At 40.3% G+C, this 23,088-nt stretch overlaps 3 protein-coding genes and 2 long non-coding RNA genes across 9 annotated transcripts in view; 4 read left to right on the top strand and 1 right to left on the bottom strand.

The window, feature by feature from the left end:
• LOC145440598 (protein LKAAEAR1-like) overlaps nt 1–23,088 on the top strand; it is a 245,280-nt gene that overhangs the window by 17,880 nt on the left and 204,312 nt on the right. The window lies entirely within an intron of this gene.
• Nucleotides 1–23,088, top strand: part of LOC145440592 (uncharacterized) — a 233,858-nt gene that overhangs the window by 71,182 nt on the left and 139,588 nt on the right. The window lies entirely within an intron of this gene.
• Nucleotides 3,344–23,088, top strand: part of LOC145440141 (uncharacterized) — a 28,437-nt gene continuing 8,692 nt past the window's right edge. The window contains exons 1-2 of the mRNA XM_080317728.1: nt 3,344–3,938; nt 4,955–5,042. Of these exons, the coding sequence (XP_080173854.1) occupies nt 3,863–3,938; nt 4,955–5,042 (164 nt within the window). The 5' untranslated portion in view covers nt 3,344–3,862. The remainder of the gene's footprint in view (nt 3,939–4,954; nt 5,043–23,088) is intronic.
• On the top strand, nt 5,081–23,031 carry LOC145440142 (uncharacterized). Of its 4 annotated transcripts, none has more exons than XR_013915438.1 (5): nt 5,081–7,363; nt 7,807–7,967; nt 10,450–10,600; nt 11,208–11,357; nt 11,944–12,766. It is a non-coding gene; the product is annotated as an uncharacterized LOC145440142 (long non-coding RNA). The 4 variants fall into 4 exon arrangements; XR_013915437.1 differs by having other exon boundaries at nt 5,082–7,363; nt 11,268–11,357; XR_013915440.1 differs by lacking the exons at nt 10,450–10,600; nt 11,208–11,357; nt 11,944–12,766 and adding an exon at nt 22,596–23,031 and having other exon boundaries at nt 5,963–6,592; nt 7,268–7,363.
• On the bottom strand, nt 13,340–20,807 carry LOC145440144 (uncharacterized). The gene is made up of 4 exons (XR_013915441.1): nt 20,473–20,807; nt 18,921–19,092; nt 18,773–18,852; nt 13,340–13,904 (listed from the first exon to the last, which is right to left on the bottom strand). It is a non-coding gene; the product is annotated as an uncharacterized LOC145440144 (long non-coding RNA).

Genomic DNA, 23,088 nt, shown 5'->3' with positions numbered 1-23,088 from the left:
ATGGAACCGGCAGACTTATACAAACTATCAATCAAGATATCTGACCGTCGACTAATTTTTGCTTTGGTTCTAGTTGCGAAATTTGTAACGTGAGTAGTTCTAGTCCTAATTGCGCAGTTAAGATACAATTAGAAAACACGTGTCTTCGCTTGCCGTGAATCGTGATACCGATGTTATGTTGCGTGACGTTCTGGCACCAATGCTATAGTTTAAAGTCATCGCGACTAATACTATTACACCCTATTTCCGCAACACCTCGTTGTATCCAAACGAGCTCGTAACACCGTCTGTTTTAAATGCAACCCTACTCCTAGTCCGCTGTCTTGTATAACCTATACAAGTGGGCCGTGCTACAAGTCCCCAACTACGGAATCGAAGTTACGAATACCAACCAGGTGTAAATGAGTAAATGAACTTTGCTGTCGAAAAACACCATGAATACTATACAAACAACAATGCTATGACTTAATCAGTTCGGATAAACGAACGTTTCTCCAAGCGTGCGTAACGTTTTGGCACATGTTTGGAAAAGGCCAGTGGCGGCTCGTGACAATATCGGGTGGTGGGGCAAGGGCTGCGAGCGACTTTTATTAACATGACGTCACAATGGCGTTTTCCAACGTAAAAAAGTAACTTTAATATGATGGTCACATGAATTTCCCGACAACAGTGATTTTAACGTAGGTGCCGCGAGAGGTTTGCCGGTGAGCCGTGACTTCAAGTGTCGTAACAAATGTTTTATTCATTTTTTTTTAATCAAAGGAATATTTTACATAATGTACGTGAACTAAGAATCGTCCCTATGCCACGAATAAATTATCAGGCCATCCTTAGTAGCATGCGTTATGATTTCATGGTATAGTTAGAGATTACGCAAATCGATAGGCCCCCAATTTTTCTAAGCCCGTCCGAAAGTGTTGCGTACACGATCCTGGTGTGCTACGACCACTGAGCTGGTGGTTACGAGTTACGACCAGGTGATAGGCAACCAAAGCGGAGGTACCCGGCGTACGATTGGATCAATGGACTGGACAATTTGTAGACCTCTAATTTACGCTTAAGGCAACTTCGTAAACTAGCCTACGTACGGAGCAAAGATTCAATACGATTCATGTTCGCACTTGACTTGACCAGACTAATTCCAATGACTAGAACTCGAGAGATTGCGTAAGCCTAACTGCAAAGGTCAACGACTTCGGACACATACGCTATTGTTATCTCATAGATTGCGCCTGTCATATTGAATCCAGAACATCAATTTGAATGGTCTTTGAAGAACTAAGGACAGCGGCCTCGGAACTTCGGTCTCGGAACAACATAGTACATTTTGGCCTTGAAACTGTAGATTGTGACGCAACACATACGGCTTACTGTCTATAAGTCTGCTGCGAAATCGCCGTTGGAAAATATATTAATCGATAAATACATGAATGAAAGCCGTAAACTTAGCATACTGTTACATGAAATCATCGAGAAGTAGCATTCGCAATCTCATAACCCATTCCGGCATGGTACACTGTCAAAATCAATACAAACAGACGAACACCGAACTTTGAGTAAAATAGATCGAGGAATAGGCTGATCGAATGATCAGCTGTTAGCCGACATCGAAAATGAAATAGCCATCGCATTTGACAGGGGATTGTAAGCAAATGGTTTGAAGGCCACAATTTCACAGTGAAATGCACATTGGCGAACATTAAATTATGAGAATATTTGAATGCAAACCGAGAATCTTAGTTAGCTGTTTCATGCGATCATCGAGATATACCATTGGAAATATCATCACCGATCTCGTTATGGGACGCAGACTAGATTAGCACAGACAGACACTGGCTTTTGCGTGAGATCCGCAATGATATAGGTAGGCTAAGTATCAGATCAGCGCACATCTCTACCATACTCGATCTCGAAAACGAAATAACTGCCTCAATCATTGAGTGTCAACTTTAAGACTTGGCACCGCGTTCGATACTAAAATCAAGACATACCGTGCAAAAGCTCATGACAGATCTAGGTATGGAACATCGTTAAAATCAATAGAGACCAATAACGGCTTTTGTGTAAATCTGTTAGCGATAAATGAAGAGTCAGCTCTCACTCGACTTTGGAAACGAAATTACCACCCACATAGTTCAGTGACAAACTTAAAACTTGTTACATCGGTCGATACTAACATTAAGACTTTACTGTGCCAAATGTCATGACCGATCTCGGTATGGAACATCGTCAAAATCAATGGAGACCAATACCGGCTTTTGAGTAAAATCTGTTTGCTGTACAATGTACATGATAGATCAGCACACACTGAACTTCGGAAACGAAATTACTACCCTTATCTTTAAGTAGCAAGCCTGAAACTTGGAGCAGTGCTAAATACTACCTTCACGACATAGCATACCAAGTTTCAAGAATTATCATGGTGCGAAACACCGTCAAAATCGACATATACCAGAAAAGGTCGACTCAACGCATATCACGGTAACCGAGTTCAGATATAGATACGATTGTTACATCACACCTTAGGGGCGACCGGCATAGTTGCCCCACTTGCTCGGCCATTTTACGAATAGGAGAGAGTAAATCACCGTTTCTTTATTGTGCGCGGCTTTGAGAGAATAGATAGTGAAAGCTTGTTATGAGCGCTATACCGGGGCAAGCCCCGGCTAGGCATTCACAAAGCGAAAACACAGAAGAGAATTCGATTTTCGCAGAGACTTCGCTATGTATGGGCATTTGTTAGCGAAAGCACAAGAAGAACGCGGGTTTCGCTGTGATCTCGGTATATATTGACTGCTGTGCGTGTGCGTCTATAAATGGTTAAATTGTTATTGAACAGAATTTTAGGTGGGGCAATGCCCCAGTTGCCCTATAGGACGAGCCGCCACTGGAAAAGGCTGTTGATTAGACCGATCGAGATTTCAAGGCTTCAACGATGAGAGAATAGTATCGAAACTATAATGACTGTACGTTCTCTACTCGACTCGAATGATAGTTGAAGTCCTCTCACATCTTATTTCCAAAATAAATAATTAGGCTAGAGACCCCGGTTGAATGTCGGCAGTACAGTACGTTTCAAATTTCAAGGATTTTATCAGGGCTCCTGCCCTATGTCGTTTTTTTTACAGCGTAGTTATATAGGCCTATACAAGAGCCCGGAGGAATATCCGAAAAAAAACCATAGAAAAGTGCTTGGAACGGGTGTGATCAAGAACGAATGAATATTGCTATACCTGACATTACGGCAAAATGAACGGTAAAGTAAGAGAACTTAATTGGTCGTTTCGATATCCTTCTATATGTTCGTTACATCGCAACGTGTCTTGTGTATCTCATTGTACATTGTGTGTCTTGAGAAGATAAAAATAAAAGAAGTGCCGATTATAGTGTGAAATTTTACGAGCAAATTCCACTGGCCGGCATTTGATATATATATTGATTTGAAATCTCAATTGAAACATCCCCGCGGGCAGTCTTATGACGCATCGCTTCTGCATCTTCTACGCATACGTCACGATTTCGCAGTCGCGACTTCCCCTTGCATACAACGCTTCTCTCGACGCATTATCGAACTGTTATTTTACATGACATACACATAACACGGAAATTTGTGTGTAACACTCCATACGCTGGGAGGTCGAGATTGAGTTACAGTTACGTGATATATATTCATAGGCCGAGTAAAACTTAATCAAATGATTGTTAGAAACGTATCATCCATTCATATATCATCCCGTTTTCAGGAAATCAGAAAAATTATCTTAGGTGAAATCATTCACTCTCGAGGTACGAAATACTGATAGTCAGAAAAATCAATTGTTTATTGCAGAATAGAGTTAAATTCATAACTCAGCTGTAGACTATGGGAAATCTACGAAATACATCAAGTACTATACCGTTAACTCTGGTTCTCCTCCTCATCTCAAGCTACGTGCCAGGTAAGGTCATCGCAGCGATCATCGAATGGTATTATATGGCAATCACCCCCACTAAATGCAGGTTTGGCACACTCGATTAGTCGATTACAAAGTAACTTTTCAAATATATTCCGTAGTTTCATTTAGCTTGGTTTAGTTCCGTAGCTTTAGTAAATTCTCAATGGATACCTGGTAGGTTTTGAACCCAAAGGTCCCTTCTTTTACACCTAATATTGTTCCGCTGCTCAGAGAATCGTCGGAGCCAATGAACAAATTCGTACCACTTGATGAAGAGAGAGAGAGAGAGAGAGAGAGAGAGAGAGAGAGAGAGAGAGAGAGAGAGAGAGAGAGAGAGAGAAGAAAGAGAGTGATAAAGAGAGAGAGAGAAAGAGAGTGATAGAGAGAGAGAGAGAATTAAGTACCAAAATGAAAATGTTTTATATTGCCAAACATTTATTACGTGGTATAAACTTGGAGACCCGATATGACCGAAGTCTTCAAGACCGGTGCCCTTAGTCGTTGTATCAGACCTAGTTCACATGCCGCTCAGTTGTTGTTGTTTATTAAAAAGAAAGATTTGGCGCTTATCAACTGTTGGTCTTTTGCACCACGACCAAGAATTGCGTAATAAATGAAAATCAGTCTATGGTATGCTGCTCAGTTTTAGAACAGCCCGTATCCTAGCTGGACAACAAATGGTAGTAACGGCAGTTAGCCGATTCGTTGTAAGCAACCAAAGGTTTGTGTTATTTAAACAACACTATCGAGAATAAATCAACTTTCAGTCGATCCCGTGTTCATTTCAATTTTCTGACAAAATCCATTTATTGCCATTACCCGAATGCAGCCAGTGATCGGAAGTTGTGATGAAAGGAATTTGCTGAAAAATGTTAAGAATACTGCAAACCTTCCGGATGTAGATTCTAATCAGGTTCGTTTGCGAACCAGAATATCTGAATCATCAAAGTTAACATACCAAACATTACCACTGACAATACCACATACCACATTACCAATGTATTATATCTATAATTAAGATGTCTATGGAAGAAGGCGCGGAGGAGGCTACCGATATCGAGGTGGAAGTGGAGGTTCGTACACCGGTGGTGGATCGCTTGGAACAGGGTATAAACCTAAAATATTTCCGGAAAGTTTTTTGTTTCGTTACTACCTCTTTCTCTCTCTCTCTATCTACATATTTTCTTTGTGTGTGTGTGTGTGCGTATGCGTGTGTCAGAGCGAGCGAGCGAGATAGTGTAATGGTGATGCCTCCGGCTTCTCGATCGGTAGGTCGTGGGTTCGATCTCCCCGGCCGGTTCATACCAAAGGCCCGAAAATTGGTATCCGCAGCTATCCTGCTAGGCGCTCAGCAATCACGGATAGCATGGAAGGTGAACAAAATCGGAGGCGCAGACTAGTTGACCTCACGATACCCAGCAAACACCCGATCTCCCACGGACTTACGGGTACGTCCACAATTGTGCCCAGTCGTCCCACGTTCCACTTTTAGTGACTGAGGACTTGCTCAGTAGGTCACAAATTGACGTCCAATTATGTAACTCCAAGAGACCCCCAGAGGAAGTAACTTTAAGAGTGCTCCTATGCCAGTCACCAATGACCATTCCAGTGGATGTCATAATAGTGTGATGCCTGGATGCCACCAACACAGGAGTTGATTTGGATGTCCTTACTGGGAAATGGTTTCTATGAACTCAAATGTGCATTATTCTGCAGTCAATGCTGAATAAGTTGTGTTGAATACAGTCATGATACAAGTGAAATCTAGTGGAGTGAAGCCGTGGATGTTGATATGGTGTGACTTTCTCATCGCGTGGAACTTCACAAGCCCGGCTGTCGACCATTGCGGTCGCACAGTGCTAAAGAGGCTCGATATAATGTGCGATACAGAGACACAGTGGCTTATTTTATTGTGACATTACTGGGTCGAAAATGCCCACATCAGGGGCAAATACTCGTAATGCATGTGAAATATTCCGATATCAGAACTTGATAATCGTCATGATGGGGTTGTGATGACTATTCCAATCACGGAACAACGCAGTAAGCAATCCTCTCGGCTATTTCGATAATGGAGTCGAACACGCCTGTTGCTTCAGATTCATCCAACCATAAAACCAGAAGCCTGCCTTCTTCTATTTGGCGAGCATCGCGCATGCGCCGCGCGTGTAATTCAATTTGATCACCGTATGTAGCAATGGCGGAGGGACGAATTATCACAGTAATGGTTTAGTTCATAATTGGAAACGTTAACAGCGTGGACTGTGAGATGTCTCTATCATGAGTACCGGAAGGGCAGGGAGCTTGGTATTTGAGTGCTATATTTAATAAACAGCAATAGTCTCGATCATCATGAACTGCTGATGCGATATAATGAATTCGATTATATGATTATAGTGACACGGCTGTAATATCACCTACAGACGGAATTGATCGACCCGCTGGTAATTGGTAACTCATGCAAGCCGATAATTCTTGTAGTAGGCTACATTTGATACTATATGATAATGTATTGATCATAGAAGTCTGATTTATTGTGCTCTGTTCCATAATGTCTCACAAGCAATAACTTGCCATTTCATGTGCATCCTGTGAAAAGTTTTACAAGGATTTCCTAGGACTGCAGGACCCAATCAGCAAACCAGATGCCGCATAAAGTAATGTACCGGTATTTTATAACATATCGGTATATACTGAATTTTTAAATGTTATGTATAGGCTTACAGAAATGTGGAATGTTCCTTTATGGAATGTGAGATTGCTGAATTTGTGGATGCATGAAGATTGTAGCATCACATTAACATCTATTTTCGTATTTTTGTGTCCACAACAGTATATAACCATAACCATCTATAATAGCGTTAATAAAATAATTGAGGCTTTCAGTGAACATGTAAGAATTTTTGGCAATATTGGTTTATATTTAGGGTATTTTAGGAACAACATTATAATAGTTTGTTAGCCCATCTTTAACCTCGCTCTAATCAAAGGATACTCAAACACTAAACCAATTATAAACTCTATAAACTTAACATGTTCATGGCCTGGTGCAGACGGGTTTTTGGCAATGTTACCGCAATGTTGGCACGGCCTCCGTGCATACTTTTATTGCTTGATTATAACTTTCGATATTAGTATATATACACGGAAACATTGCCTACATTGCAGCAGTATCAAAAAAGTAGGTTATGGATGGGCCCTAAGGAAGGCTGATTGCTCATGGTCATCTTGCCGTCGATAAGAAAACACAACCTTGTTATCAATGGATTCTTACTATATATGGATGGGACATATCTGTGTTTGTGTATACAAAGTTACTTCATTTCTACCAGGAGACTAGATATTGAACAGGCAATGTTATGTAGTTCTAAACTTCAGAGGAAGGCGCCGCAGTGGTGCATTGTTCATGGATCAAGATGTTAAATTATGTAAGTTGAAGTTACGAACTATATATGATGATTTATGATATTTCATTAATTAGCAATTTATTACCCTGAAAAAAGTGCCATCGATGATGCGGAAATATACAATTGACGGTGGTTCGCAATCGGGCTGCTAAAACGTGCTGGGTGGAACTATAATTTTATTATAAACTGCATTGTTATAGTGGCACAGAGCGTGTAATTTCAGTAGGCTGTCTTGAAAATAGTCACATACTTGGCTCGAATCATAAGAATTGATACTCGTTCGAGATTTGAGTAACCATACCAATGTGCTCAGCCCTACTGATTAGTCATTGTAGTGAGTAGAATGTGCGAATGGTCCAGCTTGAACTTCATTGTCTTTTTTTTTACAGGATATTCTAGATTCCTGGCTTGGCTTCTTGACAAATGGCTTCACTACAAACATTATAATATCTTTGATTATTTAGATCGGCAATGTCTTCAATTGATAGTGTTCAACAACGTCAAGAACGCTGTACAAAGTATGTCTTGATGACTGGAACCAAAAACGTTCGGAAGAACTACTGCCACATGGAACAAGCGTTGCTGTAAAATCGGTGCTGCGTCATCCTCAGGAAAAAGTCAAAAGGTATAAAACATTGAATACACTTCATGGAAACCAGAGGCTGTGAAAGTAATCATCTTTTGAACTGAAGTAGATGTAATGTTATGGATTTATACACACCTAGAGGTAACAACTTTAAAGTTGCGTTAGATCTACTCGAAATGGAAGTAGATAATGCACTTCTGGAAAGTATACAAATAATAAGTTTGAAAAAGTAGATTTGGTCGAGGTGTTGCGTAGGCATTCTTAGCGTTTAATCATAGTTGGTGGTCAAAGTACATATTGTTTGCACCGGAGTTTAAATAGTTGCAACGCCTTGAATTTCTACTGTACAATTAGCCATTTACCAGGCTTGTAAAATTCACTTCAAAATGAAGTAAAAAGTTCTAAAAGAAGATTTTGTGCTCTATTCTATCCCAGGGGTTCTTGAACAGGGCCCGTAGACCCTTTTGTGGTACGATATGCATCGTGGAATTAGACCTATATGCTGTGGTTCTCGTGCTATGCGCAATTTTATGTGAATTGACTATCTGATTTTAATATAGGTACCATCAGAAATTGTGTTGAAAATAAATTTTGGGCTGCTAGAAATCTTATGAGTAGCGTGAAGTGTGCGATCGCTAAGGCTAAGAAACAATGCTATTACTATGGCTAAAGTTGTTGATATGTTCCAATAATAATCGAAGCCAACATCTAATTCTGAATTAATTTGACTTTGGTAATGACAGTAGCAACAGCCTACTTATCACGACTATATCAAAACCCGGATTAGGCTACACCGCTCAAATGCTCTGATACCAGATCAAATTTCAGTAGATTTTAAAATACAACTGTGACACGTCAAAGGTCCACCAACTGAAATAGTATAACCCAGAGTTTGATGATGTCATGATGCATCCTATTGCATCATCTCTATAACTCATTATTTTAACAAATTATGCCAAGCACAAAAATAATTTTGTTGAAATATTCAAAACTGTGATTTTTTTCGTGTCAAACGTGAATAATACAATAGTAAATTATATTCTCGAGATGTTTGTGGAATGCCTGTCTGCAAGCTCCCGTCAAATAAGGCCTACATGGAAATTATACATTGAATATCCCTATCTTGCTGCGTCGTCAAAAATCCGGAAATTGACCTGGGACCACATTTGAATTTGAAGCCTCTGCTCTATATGATGTGACAACATTATGAACAAGGAAAAGTTGAAATATCTATCTCGTATGCGAATTCGAAGAAAATGAATACCGGCTCTACATCATATCGAAGAATGTTTTTTAGATTTAAGATAATTCCTATGTTATTGTACTTTGAGACAATACATTTGTCATTCACACGATCGTGCGTAGCTACGTCCTACATGTGCCGTGTTCTGCGATATGACGAATCTATGTTTTTGGGCCTCGCAGTGGTACATAGAATCGGAATTCTAATTCTTGTTGAATACAATTTATGTACCCTAAAAGATCATCTGTTTCGACTTATCGTTGCTCTATTCAGATTCGTGGCAAGCCCTAGTTGTAGTAGGTGATAAGTTCCAAATAAAGGTGGTCAAAGTATTCATCGTTAGTACCGTACTAAATAGTATAAATAGCGATTTACAAGACATCAAACTACTTCCAAGTGTCGACATGGTCAAAATATGGAGACTTGAGGAATGTCGTAGTTGTATGCTTTTAAACAGAGATAAGGAAAGCAATCATGTTCAGCACTCAATTAGAAATATTTGTAGCGTAGTCTAGTACAAGTAAGAGTAACGCAATGTATTTCTACTCGGGTTCAAGCACTCAAGCAGCGATATACATGGCTTATCAAAACTATTTTAGGTAAAGTAGAAGTTCTGGAAAGTACTGAAGTATGTACTTGAGGTGTTTCCCAATATAATTTGATTGACGGGTTTCATACTCTGTATCACAACGTCAGAAGCTCCCGTACTCGAGTAGACATTGTAGTATCGTCATAAATTATCACTCAGCACAAGTAGAAGTAGCGGATCACAATGCACGATTTTCATTTTTGCTCACGAGCGCCGCCATTATGGTCAACGGATGGCGGCCGGTGAATCGTGCTTCATGCGCGCAGATGGCAGTTTTGGAGTTGGTTTCGTTATTTATCTCCGTGGGTTGTCGATTTGATGCTGTTCAGGGTATCGATGCTAAATTAAGATAAATAACACGTTCAATATTAGATTGGAATCTTTTTGAGCGAAAAACTGCCTATTTTCAGTCGTTTTACGAAGTCTTTCGGTACTGGTTTGTGTTGTGACAACTCGTTACTCACTAGAACGAGAAGCCGAGAACGTGGCATATCAACTTAACCTCTCCTAAGATATAGTGCACATATATTTGTAAATAGCTGGTCGTGTATTTACGTAATTAGAATTAGTTAATTTAATTTATTCGTGTAATACAGTTTATGTTTGATACCGTATGGACATGTTGGTTTCTTGCAAAGAACTTTTACAGTAAACAACCTATTATATTGCCTGTGACTGTGAGATAACAGACATGAATGGAGATGCGGGATCGTGGACTGTGACAGGAAGATCACACTATCATTGTTGTGGTTCTCAAATGCAAGAAAGACCATGAATCTATCTTTTCACCGGAAGAAATGGATATAAAAAATTTGACGTGAAGTCGGGCCGAATTTTTAGGTGAGTAAATTACCATAAGTGTTTCAATCAGATTATACTCTCTCCTTTTCTTTTGTGATAACGCAGGGTTGTAACCATGGCACAAGGCTCCGAGTCACAAGTCAATCTCCATTTTATAGTCTTGACTCGAGTCAAGTTGAGTTATTTTCAATTCACCGAGTCAAGTCCCAGTCCAAGTTATAGAGCAGAGGGTCGAGTCCGAGTCATGGTATTAACCCCCTTTTTAACTCTGTTTAGTGATATCTAATGGTTTGCATTTATAATATACTAATTTTACTCCCATTTAGCAATTTCTGGTCGCATTTTCAAGTATCAGAACCAAATCCCAATGGTGTGGTTACTTTACTATTCTTCGAAATTAACATGAAATGTTGGCCTTGGCCGTCCGAGTCTCGAGTCATATGAGTTGGTTCGAGTAATGCGCAATGACTCGAGTCCAAGTCGAGTCAATACACAAATTGACTCTAGTCGAGTCGAATCATTTCCGTATTTTCAGAAAATGACTCGAGTCAAGTCGAGTCATCAGAAAGTCGTGACTCGGGTCTGACTCTAGTCGAGTCATTACATTTACAACCCTGTGATAACATTGCTATTGACTTTTGTCTAGATAACTGGAAATACACGTGCTTGAAGGGAACATTTTATTGACGAGGATTTTGTCTTGCAGACGTCACTATTCGAAAATTGGAGCAGTTCCTGGGATATTCAAGTGGATGAAGTCGTCACCATCAAGAAGGGTGTTGCACATGCATCAGAGGTGAGATCAATGTAAACTGACATGATATGATGCTACAACTTACTTTCAATTCTTAACAATGACTGGTACATTTCACGAACTCGGCACATATATCAATTGGTTGGAAGGGAGAGTCCAATCACTACTTGATACTGCCTTTCCAACAATATGTAGAGTGCATTGCAGCCAAAAATATAACTTGCACAACTCATTGAAAAATGTCCAAGGAGTGCTTGGCCATTCTAGAATCGCGTAAAATTATTACTGGTTATTATGATTAGTGCAGCAAAATCCAGAGCTCAATCCCAAGCTGTTGTATCACTTGAACTGCGACAAACATTATGACTGAACATTATTAGTAATATTAGTGTGTGGCAAGCTGACAGACATTTTATCTAATTCGGCTCATTTGTGATTGTTTACTTTAAATTATTTTCTGCACTTGGTTATGCCACCAACATTAATTATTTAGTAAAAGGTACTAATTACTTGAAAAACGTAGATGTACTTGAATAACTGCTATTTTTAGTTGATCGTAAATATACCATAACCATGAATGTTTTCATTTCTGTCGGCATGTTATTAATGCATCTAACTGTATTTGTAGTGGACATCATACTCCAGAAGAAATTCCTGGCCCAAGTAGCAACAATCAGATTCCATATCTACAACAGCCATTGCTGGATCACACGTATTGTGAAGAAGATTTTCCCCTCTTCAAAAAGTCATCTAAAGCAAAGGGAATAATTCGGGATTCAAGTAGCGAGCTGGAGAAGCTGATTTTGTGCACGATTCAAGGCATCTGATGATATATGTTTCTGTATTACTCTGGATTTTCAAGTTACGGATTGATTTTGAAGTTTTTTGATATAGTCTCATCCACAGCTGCAACTGTTCCACTTTGATCAGCTGTTAAAAATGATGTCAGAAGTGGTATATTGAAGAATTTCAATGTAAAGGCAAATTCAAAAACTTTGCCATTGCAAGACGAACTGTTTTTATTTCTTTGTCGGATTCATCAACGGCTTTGGAGTGAAAGACCTTGGTGTTCGATTCAACTTGTCCACTGCATCTGTTAGAAGGTTATCGATAACTTGGGCAAATTTTTCAGATTTTACTCTTGGGAAATCGGCAATTTGAGTGAGTAGAGAGAAAATTAGAGAACATATGCCCGATCCTTCAGATGAGGAAATTATAGTAGCACACATGCTAATAATAGACTGACACTGTGAATAACGAGTGCAGACACCATCATGCCTGTTTCTTCAGAGTGAACTTTTTTATTACTATAAGAACTATGTAACTTGTAAATGCTTGATTGGTATCACGCCACATGGCCATAGTGGCTACATACACACAAGTCAAGTCTGCTTTATATTGCTCACCCATTCATTTTTTATCTGCTCAATAAACATAGAAATAACATTCAACAGTTCTGTTGGGTATTGTATATTGACAAATTATCAGATATATTGACAATTTGTTCGTTATTTGCTAGGAGCTAGCCAGTTATGCACAAAGCTATCCGGGACACAACTGGGAGTTGGCTAGCGGCTTGGTGGATGTGTCCACCGTGGAGAACTAACCCAGCAAACACTCGATGTCCAGTTGACTTCCGGTGGAATAGCTGGCAGGACATCCGGTTACTTCCGGCCGTTACCTCCCTGGAGTGGGTTTGTCGACAACTAGAGACGTCCTGTCCACTCGCTGAGTACGTCCGCAATGACGTGCTGTGGACATGGAGAGACTCGTCATGGACGCGTCTGACCTGGCCTAGACGTCACGTGGTTACCTATGGACGCGCCTGACGTACTGTGGACATGACGCCGCTTCCTATGGACACGCTTGACGTACTGTGGACATGACGTCACTCCCTATGGACACGCCTGACGTACTGTGGACATGACGCCACTCCCTATGGAAGTGTCATTCGCCCCCTTATCATCTCCACTCCATACCTGGTTCAACGCCTCACGACTAACATCATGGGATACAACATCATATCAGCTCACACACAGCGTATATTGGGTGAGTGGGGAATGATACTGCCAAAATACAAATACGATATTGGTTAATATCAACGAAACTACAACTATCTAATTTACGAAACACAAAATGTGAAATAAGGCGAGAACTACTACCACTTAACACAGTCAAGGCTGAAGTAAAAAATCATATTGCGACAAGCAATCACAGAAAATGTGTCACAGGAGTTTAGCAAACAGCAACTGCTAATACCACTCAAACTAATGACAAATAGTCAAAGTAAAAAAGCATTAATTACATAAAAAAGGTGTCACAGGAATATAAGACACTGTAACTGTTGGGACAACTCTAAGCTAATGGAACAGTCCATGTGCAAAAGATTGATGAAATGAAAGAATGGTATCGCAGGAATAAAGTAACCGCAACAATTTAAAACGAGCATTACAAAAAGCGTTCAGTAAGAATTCACTCTGCAAGAAGTGCTACATGCTACAAGCACCGTTTGCAGATGTCGAGTGCCTATTCTTTTTCTTCGTCAATCACAAGTGGCTGCACCAAAACGTTTTTTCTCGGCGCTTGTGGCTGAAATATATACAGCAATGTCAGTAAATTCCGTATGTTGCCTATTTCTGCTCGAAGTAGTTATACAACGCCTTGAAAAGTGCTACCTATGCTTCACTGCAGATTTACGTTACTTACCGGTATATGTCTGCTTGAGAACTAACTCCTGTTCGACGAAGACCACTTCTCGAGTACTTATCAACTTATATTTCTACTTCCACTTGAAATAATCTTGACATGCCTTGAAAATTTCTACTTCTATTTCAGTTGAAATTTATGATGTTACTTCTACTTCAGCTTAAGTACCAAAACGACTACTTTTACTTCGGCTACCCATGTTCGGACCATTACATGGTAAAAGAATGAAACATTACAACCAAATCTACCATTTTCAAACAACTCGAGTACCTTTCAACTTCAATTTCAACTTGGAGTAGTTTTAACATACTTCGTAAATCATTACATACTCCAGTATAAATTCCTGTTACTTCTACTTCCACCAGAGTCCCAACGTTGAATACTTTAATTTGTTAAATGCCACTTACGGTTATATGCAAAAATCAAGCGACACCTCGACCAAATTTACGACATCACACTAACGGCTTCCTTGAGGTAGGTTTAACATGTCTTGTAAACCACTACATATACTTCACTAGAAATTATGTATTACTTGAGCAGTACTGACTACTTTTACTTCGACCACCCATGTTGGCAAGAAGCCAAATTCCATTACATCAGGGCTGTCAAACATACAGACCGCCCAGCAATTCTGCATAGATTGAACAATGCTTGCTTGATGCAATGCAACGTTTGAAATTTCCGTGAGAAATACTTCCATTAAATAATCCCCCAACACTGCAAATATCGAGTGCGGAAAAAATGCATATTGCGTTCCGAGTTCTATGAAAAAATTACCAAAAACAGAAGCACAAACGCCAAAACGGAACTGATACATGCAAGTTACATGGCGAAGACAATAGTTTCACAAAAATATAATTGCAATATCTGTGGTCGCACTAGTGCAGGGCTGGCCAACCTTTTCAGTCAAAGGGCCACATTCGAACGCCGAAATATTGCGCGGGCCACTAGCCGCGCAAAAAGTTTTCGAAGTTCATAGCTCAATAATATTGTCACTTGACTATATTGCGGGCTTGCAGTATATCGCTGGGCTCAGTTTGCCAGGACTGGACTATTCAGCGCCTGGACATATCAATTTCGAAAGCTTCGATCAACATCCATCAATCATTTTGTGCCTAGGTTTCATAGTCGACGGTCTTTCTGCGAGCGCAAACGCCAGGTCGCATATGTTGAACGACACTTTGTCTCGTAATCGAGAATATAGTTAGACTCAATCTGATACATTAGGCGTTCATTCATTTTCAAAAAGGGGTAACAATATTAAAAGCAAGAAATCGAATGACTACATGTTGCGCGAAGCGTGTAGAAAATATTTACTTTTCATAAATTTATCGCAAATTATTCTGCTTTGTAGTGTACGAAGATCTACCAAAGTGTGACTGGCTCATGGAAATGCCAATGCGTCGTAACTGATATTTTAGTCATCACATCTCAAGTGTTGCGGCGAGACTAATCAAATATTTGGTTGGCCTTTCAAGTTCACAATCTGTGCAATTCATTTTTTTTTATAACATTACCAAGCTCGGAAATTACCTCGCGAGCCACTCAAAACCTTCTCGCGGGCCACGGAATGGCCGGCCCTGCACTAGTGCATCACAAAAGACTCAAGTGATCCCTGGCCTTGAGGGAAACCTGAATCACTATTTAAGACGATGAAGAAAATTTCAACGTCCGCGTTTACAGTAACATACTTTGTCTACCTCAACGCATACCCAGGTTTGCCGCAGTGTTCGAGTAAATTATAGGTAGCATAGAAAAATACCGACTTAGTTCATTGTTAGAAGAGCTACTGTTTTATTGATTTTAACTGTATTTTGCCGCCAAATCACCATATTATTGACAATTCCATTGTTTGCGAATATAGGTGCAGCTAGAATAGAACCGATATGATCCGAAATCGCGAAATTTTTTCAAAGTTAATGAATGAATTCTGGCAATAATAATGTTGCATATATTGTGGGTCACCTCTGTATACCGCTGGGCTCAATTGACCAGATCTGTGTACCGCAGGGCTTAATTGACCAAGACACGAATAATCGAAGATTTCAGTGAACATGTGTCTATCATTTTGCGCAAAGGTTTCATCAACGACTATTTTTCAGCGAGTGCAGGCGCGAAGTCGCATGTGGGACAACAAGTTCTCACATAATTGTGAATATAGTTGAGCTCAATTCCGTAGATTGGGCGCATATTTAATTTTCATGGGAGGGAAACAATACTATAAAAGCTAGAAATCGAGTGACAATAAATCGCGCGAAGAGCTAAGAAAAGTATCAAGTCAAATAAATCTGCGACAAAATATTCTACTTTATGTTCATATACGAAAATGTGGATGGCCCCTGGCTACGCCAATGCGTCGGAACTGATATTTTCGTCATCAACATCTCAAAGTTTGCGGTCAGGACAATCAAATTTTCGTTGGTCTTGCAAGCACACAATAAATTACCTGCCTAATTTATATTTTGATATTGCAATTTATTTCGATAATTAACTCGCGGGCCACTGAAAACCTTCTCGCGAGCCACGGGTTGGCTACTCCTGACCGAGATCAAATCTACTCTATGAAACAAATTACAAGATTTCTTTCAAACTCAATTTTCTGCTTGTACTGGAAGCAGCTTTTACATGCCTTATAGATCTCTACATACACTCGATTAGAAATTTGATGCTTTGCTTGGGTTCCAATCAGGCGCGTAGCCAGAGGGGGGGTTTCGGGGGTCGGAACACCCCACTTTTGAAACGCGAAACCCCTTCCATTTACGCGAAACCCCTCTCGATGCATTTCAATAATTCGTCGGTCGGTAGCACTAGCTAATTTGTAGCACGCTCTTGCGCAATGATATGACCGATACATATGATGGCCTTTTTCTCGCGTCTTCTCTCGTGTGCACAGTAGACGAGAGAGGGCTTTTTTTCACGTGCGTGCAAGGGAGACAAGGTCGTTATATCGTATAATGTAGTCACAGTCACAGTGTAGCTACAAGTTGTCGCGTCGCTTTTCCGAACGCGCGTAATCAGTGTTAATAATATCGGATGTATTGCAGTATTCACCTCACTGGCGACGCGTAATTCATAATTGTCGCGTGGTCCGCGATCTCATCAAATCTAGAACTCTATTAGGTTCATGCTTCAACAATTGGATGCTTAATCTCACGCATTCACCGATACACCGCAACGCAACTTTGATCTACAATTTGACGGCTTAATATCAACAAAGAACAAAGAAATAGCAACAGGTTATCTGAAGAACACTGTATTCAAACGGCATTCTTCAATCTACGCCAAAATCCTTCAACACAGCCAGGCCAGGCTTGCGCGCGGCCAATTAACCGTGCCTATTGGAGATGCGGCTCTTCAAGCCAGTAGAACTAGGCTTGTTAGAGACGTCATAAATCAGGCTAGGAACGATTGCACCCAGCACGGCAAAAACTAACGAGAATCGATCTCGCTGAGATGATTGCGAAATTAAGTCATCGATTGGCGCGCGCTCGGCAATCGTTGCTAGCCTGATTTATCACGTCTCTAACAAGCCTAGTTCTACTGGCTTGAAGAACCGCATCTGCAATAGGCCCGGTGCGAACTATACCATCGCCTGCACAATCGCATCTGCTTTGCCTGTCCCGCACCATATCATCGTTGGCTTACACAACAATCGCATCCGCAATATGCCTGATACGAAATATATCATCGCTAGCCTAACGATCGCGTCTCAAGCCTAGCATGCTTTGGCTCCTATCTCTCGATGGATTGTATGCGGATTTGCGATTATGATTAAATAATGACATCGCTAAACTGAATGACATGGAATGTCCGCAATCGACCTCAAACATGTACGTGCGACGGTGCGTACATACTTGATTGATTTTCGCTAATACTTGAACATAACCATCGGAAGATGTGTGTCAATGCTTGAGTTATAAAAGATTAGAAAGGTTTGAAATTGAACCACCTGAAATCGGTGCCATTATAGAACAGATTCCATAACAACTCGGACATTTTGACTTGTGCAAATCGTCGCCGAGGTTACGTAATATGCGTTGATATGCGCGTAATACGCGTTGAGAAAGCTCGCGTATTCAATTGTTCGCGAGAGATCAGGGACTCGCTAATTAACAGCACTTCCGGACACGTTGGCAAGCTTATCATACGCGTAAGTTCGTCAACGCGAAGCGATTGTATAATCGTCATTTACGCATTACTTTACCCTAATGAATTGATGCTATAAAAATCAAAACCCCGCCCTCTTCATTTCAAACCCCTCCCATATTTTTCGGCTGGCTACGCGCCTGGTTCCAATGCTGATCATCTTCAACATAAAGATACGCGCTAGTCAACATGGATATACGTTGACTGCCTATATTCAGAAATAGTCACGATTTCGTGGCAAGATGATGGTAAAACCTTGACCAAATTTACTTCTCAAAATTTCTTGAAGACTTATCAACGCAATTTTTTATTTCCGCTTGTAGTTTCAACAGAAATTTAGGATATTACTTTCACCTTGACTATACCTATATTCGGAAATGGCCACTTACGATTACACTCTAAAGAATTCCACAATTCAGGCTAATCCACTTCTTGATGCTCGTGCAATTTTCTTAATTTTCTTTTCCACTTGAGCAATCGCTCACTACTGCTACTTGAACTTGAGCAGAAATGTATGATATGATGCTACGACTGATTGAGTACCAACACTAAATTCTTCAACCACCTTCGGTTTTTGCAAATTGTATCGAAGCTATTTATTTTACCATCGTTTGCTTTCCAACTTTCATGCCTAGGCCTGGCGCCACACTTCGCATTGTTGATGAATGGATTTCGCATCCGGTGCCTGAAAATAGATTCTGATTTTGAACATTGATTTTCGCATATGATAGGTAGGCCTACCATCCAACTTACAGCAAATGATATTATACAGGCAACACTTGTTCCGTGCTCTTTTTTTGTCAAGTTGAAGCCCATGATGTATTTAAGTACTTCATTATGTTGACGGTACACTACACACTTTATAATGCATTCTTCGTGCAGTCTGCTTGACGTGGTCTTCACCAACAGCGGACATTGCTGATATCTAGGTAAAAAATCAGAATGGTTGTATTCAAGTCATCTGACAGTACGAAAAACAAAAACAAACCTATGCGGGTGCAAGCATGCTGCCTATAGTACATTTACACACTAATCAGTTATCAGGTTACTGTTGGCGAGAAATTCTCGCCGAGAATATTGGCTACTGTGAATCACCCAGAATATGATTACGTCATCAATGGTAATTCAATAATTCATTTTGATAGCCGAGATTCGCTGGGCGATACGATAAAGGCCAAACCGCGGCTCTGAGTTGAGGGTTTGATTGCGGCACATGCATTTCCTCAACTTGAAGAGGGAGTCAACATAATCTTAAATAATGTCTTCTATCACGTTTAGACAATATGCTTGTATATTAACATCAGTTGTCACGCGAGCATTTATATCTGATCACGCCGATTAATGAATTATGCTGACGGCACAAAGCGATATCATAGTCCAGATGCAGAATAAGGCGCTTGCGCTTTACAATGAACACAAGCAACCGTGGCATTTGCGCAACAGCGAATATATGGTGTAACTTTAGTCCGGTGTATACCAGGTCTATTTCAGCACATCTTCTCGTTCAAAAGTAATTCAGTATCGAATCAGAGCGAAAAATATTTCCGCCACGTGAATGAAATTTTTCTATCATGCGAGAAATGTGTCTGTCACGCACAACATGTTGTCGAAAACAACCACCAATTCCAGTCCGGGGTGCGGCTATGTATACAGGGTGAATTTGGCCACGGCAAGAGCGTATCATGTACTACAAAGGGGCATAGTCATTAATAATGAACTACATAATAATCAATCATGGTATCCTATCCAAGTATAACTTGCACTTGTTCATAATCAATTACCCATATAGGTTGTATATGGGACATACTTTTCAGCAAATGTACTCATTTTATCAGGTTTTTAAAGGAAAAGTCAGCAAGAGTTGTTAATTGGGAATAATCCACAATGGCGGCAATCAGTCTCAGGCGCAACCAAACTAGTACAATCCATATAAAGTTAGCCAGTGATCAAGCAATATATAAATGCCTTATTACATAAATTACTATGGTATGACCGCGCAAATACATACAACACTATCTTGAGGAACATTCAGTCTACCGACCAGCAAAACATGCTATTGGAATGAATCAGCAAATAGGCGTTTATGGCGTTTCAATCATACTGCGTGTTCACACTTCACAGTATGGCGTATCTGCATTCCAAGAAATAACGAGGCGTAACAAACAATGAGTGTTCTACCATATATCGATATTGAACACAAACTATCAACGAAAAAGGAGAAGCTAAATTACGCTCACAAGAAGTGTATACGGTGGTTAAGTCTATTTACGCATCATTCTATATCATTATTAATTAGAACTCTTACCATTTCAAACTGTTTCACTGTTGGAGCGGTTCGGGTAGAGTTTCTGAATCAACAACACTAACAACAGACAGCAAGTCTTCAGCTTTCGCTTCGTACAGCTTCTCAATCTAATCAATGACTAATGACTGTTTTGTCTGCGTCCATTATCTCTAAGAAACTCGTCGCATCAGTCACACAGACATCAACTCAGATTGAAATGCCAGAAGCACGCGCCGTCGCGCTGCACTGAGCAGGTATCACGTGACGGAGAAGGAAGAAGGCTGTCTGGGCCGCGATTGTTGAGATACCAGACTTGACGTGTTGTGTGCTACGAATGGTCAATTGGTCATGGCGTTTCATGCTTACTGAATCACGTTGTGATGCCGCCACATGCATCACAATTCCACCTTGATGCTCACATTTGTTCTTGTATTTCACCATATTGGGATAGTATACATATTCAGAACACGTATTTCGCCATGATGTGCACTGTGCAGTTGTGCAGGTGCAGGTGCACGCCTGGGTCCTGCTATATGCCTCTTTAGGCCTATAGTTCAGCTTATTAACAATTTCATTGAATCAATACAAAGCAAGATTGCGATATATTTAAAAAAAACAGTACACCAATAAATGGCTATATAGCCTATATGTCTTACGATTTCGTCCGCGAGATGTGCATGTGCATCCCACGTGGGGATGAATAATGATAATATGCCATTTTGAACAGAGAGAGAGCCTTTATTTTGAACAAGCCAGCTGGACTCCATGAAAACGATATCCAAGTAGGGGCATCCTGATGAACTCCCATGTACGTGGCATCCAGGTGACTGACTACCATGACATCCTCTGGAATATTCATTGGTGACGGGAATAGAAAGATTCTAAAAATTTCTTCCACTGGAAGTCACCTGGAGTTACATAACTGGACGTCCAATTTGTGACAAACTGAGCAAGTCCTCAGTAACTAACCTTGGGAGGTGGGACGGGTTGGAACAATTGTGGACATACCAGTAAATCCATGGGATATCGGGTGTTTGCTGGGAAGTTTAAACCCAGTTTAAATGAAAGATCTCCGGGTCGCCATGACGCTTTCATATCCCGCAAATGAGCAAGGTGTCCATGACAATCTAGCTTTTTCATCAGATTTCGAAATATCCTTGTCGATCATCGATGGTCCGTGGCGTTGTGGCTGTTCGATGAGGCACATCTGCACCTGGAACATGAAATACTGCAGCAGTGTATGGTGCACTCGACAATCATCGGACTGGGGCAGTGCAACTGGAAACATTGCAAGGACAGCAATTTGTAGTCATATTGTAAAGCTTCGTATTTGTTTATTACTAAACAATTTGTTGACAAGTTATTTGATTTTAGTTTCCAGCACAATTTTTTGTTTTGACAATATGCAATATCAAGCATTGACCCCAACAACACTGTTCTGATACTGACATGCTCAAACTCATCAGGATCTCTGATGATACTTGCAAAGTCACGAAGTCTAATTCTCAAAGCCAGTTAGGAGCCTAATTTGAGTGCTTGAATAAATCTACCAAGGACCTCTGCTAGTATAAATTACAACATGCCTCTAAAATCTCTTATGTAAGATTCAGCCTTTGCTATTTCCATTACCTCTCGATTCACTGGCAATCCTGTCTACGTCTGCAAAACTGAACTCTGGTAGACCCGTCAACAACTCAGAAAATACAAGCTCCATACATTGCTGTGTAAATTGTTACTGTTACTAGTGACATCAGAAGACTAAGTCAGCAGCAGTTCAGTTAAAGCAAAAATACAGTCACACGCTAAGGCTTCTCAAACAGCTATAATGAAGAAGTAGGGTCTGGATTTCGCTAGCAATGACATGAAATCAGGCATTAGTAGTGTTGCAATAACTAACAACTGATGCATTCGCAGTAACGAGTCGCCATAAAGGAAAAACAACTGCAATATTTCTGCACACAATGGTAGCCTTATGGAGGCAAAATTATGACCGCCATCCGTCCATAGGGGGCGCTAAAGCGGTGAGAATCGTCCATTAATGCATGAGGGAATAGAAATTGAAGCAGCTCTGACGCAAATTTCATGTGCTATGTCAGCAGAGTGGCTCTACAAATGATTTGCTGACATTGTTGTATATGTTTCAGGCAAAACAAAGACCAAGAAGAAAACTGTTGTTGCAACCAAGTTTATTGCGAATACGTACTCGCGCTCTTAACATGATGCGGTGCAAATGATGCATCGTTTTATAATATGCAATGTAAATTTTACTTATGATTGCTCCATGCTTTTCCCTGTTTTAGTTGTATTAGCAGTTGTACTTTTTCTAAGTCATGTGACACGTTTATTTCTAATTTCATGATGCACTTCAGTTGAAATGTTTGTAATGGTAATATAAAATTGACTTAGAACTTGCTGTTACATGCAAATTCCCACTGACACATTTATTCGTAGTGACTTCCTGATCGATTTTTCACGTAAGCCTGAACTTTGTTTACCAGTAATAGTTCATTAGTTAATGTTGTACTTGTATTTTGCAATTGTCGTTTTACAGTAACCCAATATAAACAGTTCGTTAGTTTATATGATGTTGAATTCCATGTAATTGCACCAGGTTAGGAGGGGAGTCCTGATATGGTA

Source organism: Botryllus schlosseri, chromosome 6 (genome assembly GCF_051294905.1).
Source record: "Botryllus schlosseri isolate E-star chromosome 6, Bs_hap1, whole genome shotgun sequence".
In the NCBI taxonomy this organism is placed as follows: domain Eukaryota; kingdom Metazoa; phylum Chordata; class Ascidiacea; order Stolidobranchia; family Styelidae; genus Botryllus; species Botryllus schlosseri.
This window is presented reverse-complemented; position numbering and strand designations above follow the sequence as displayed.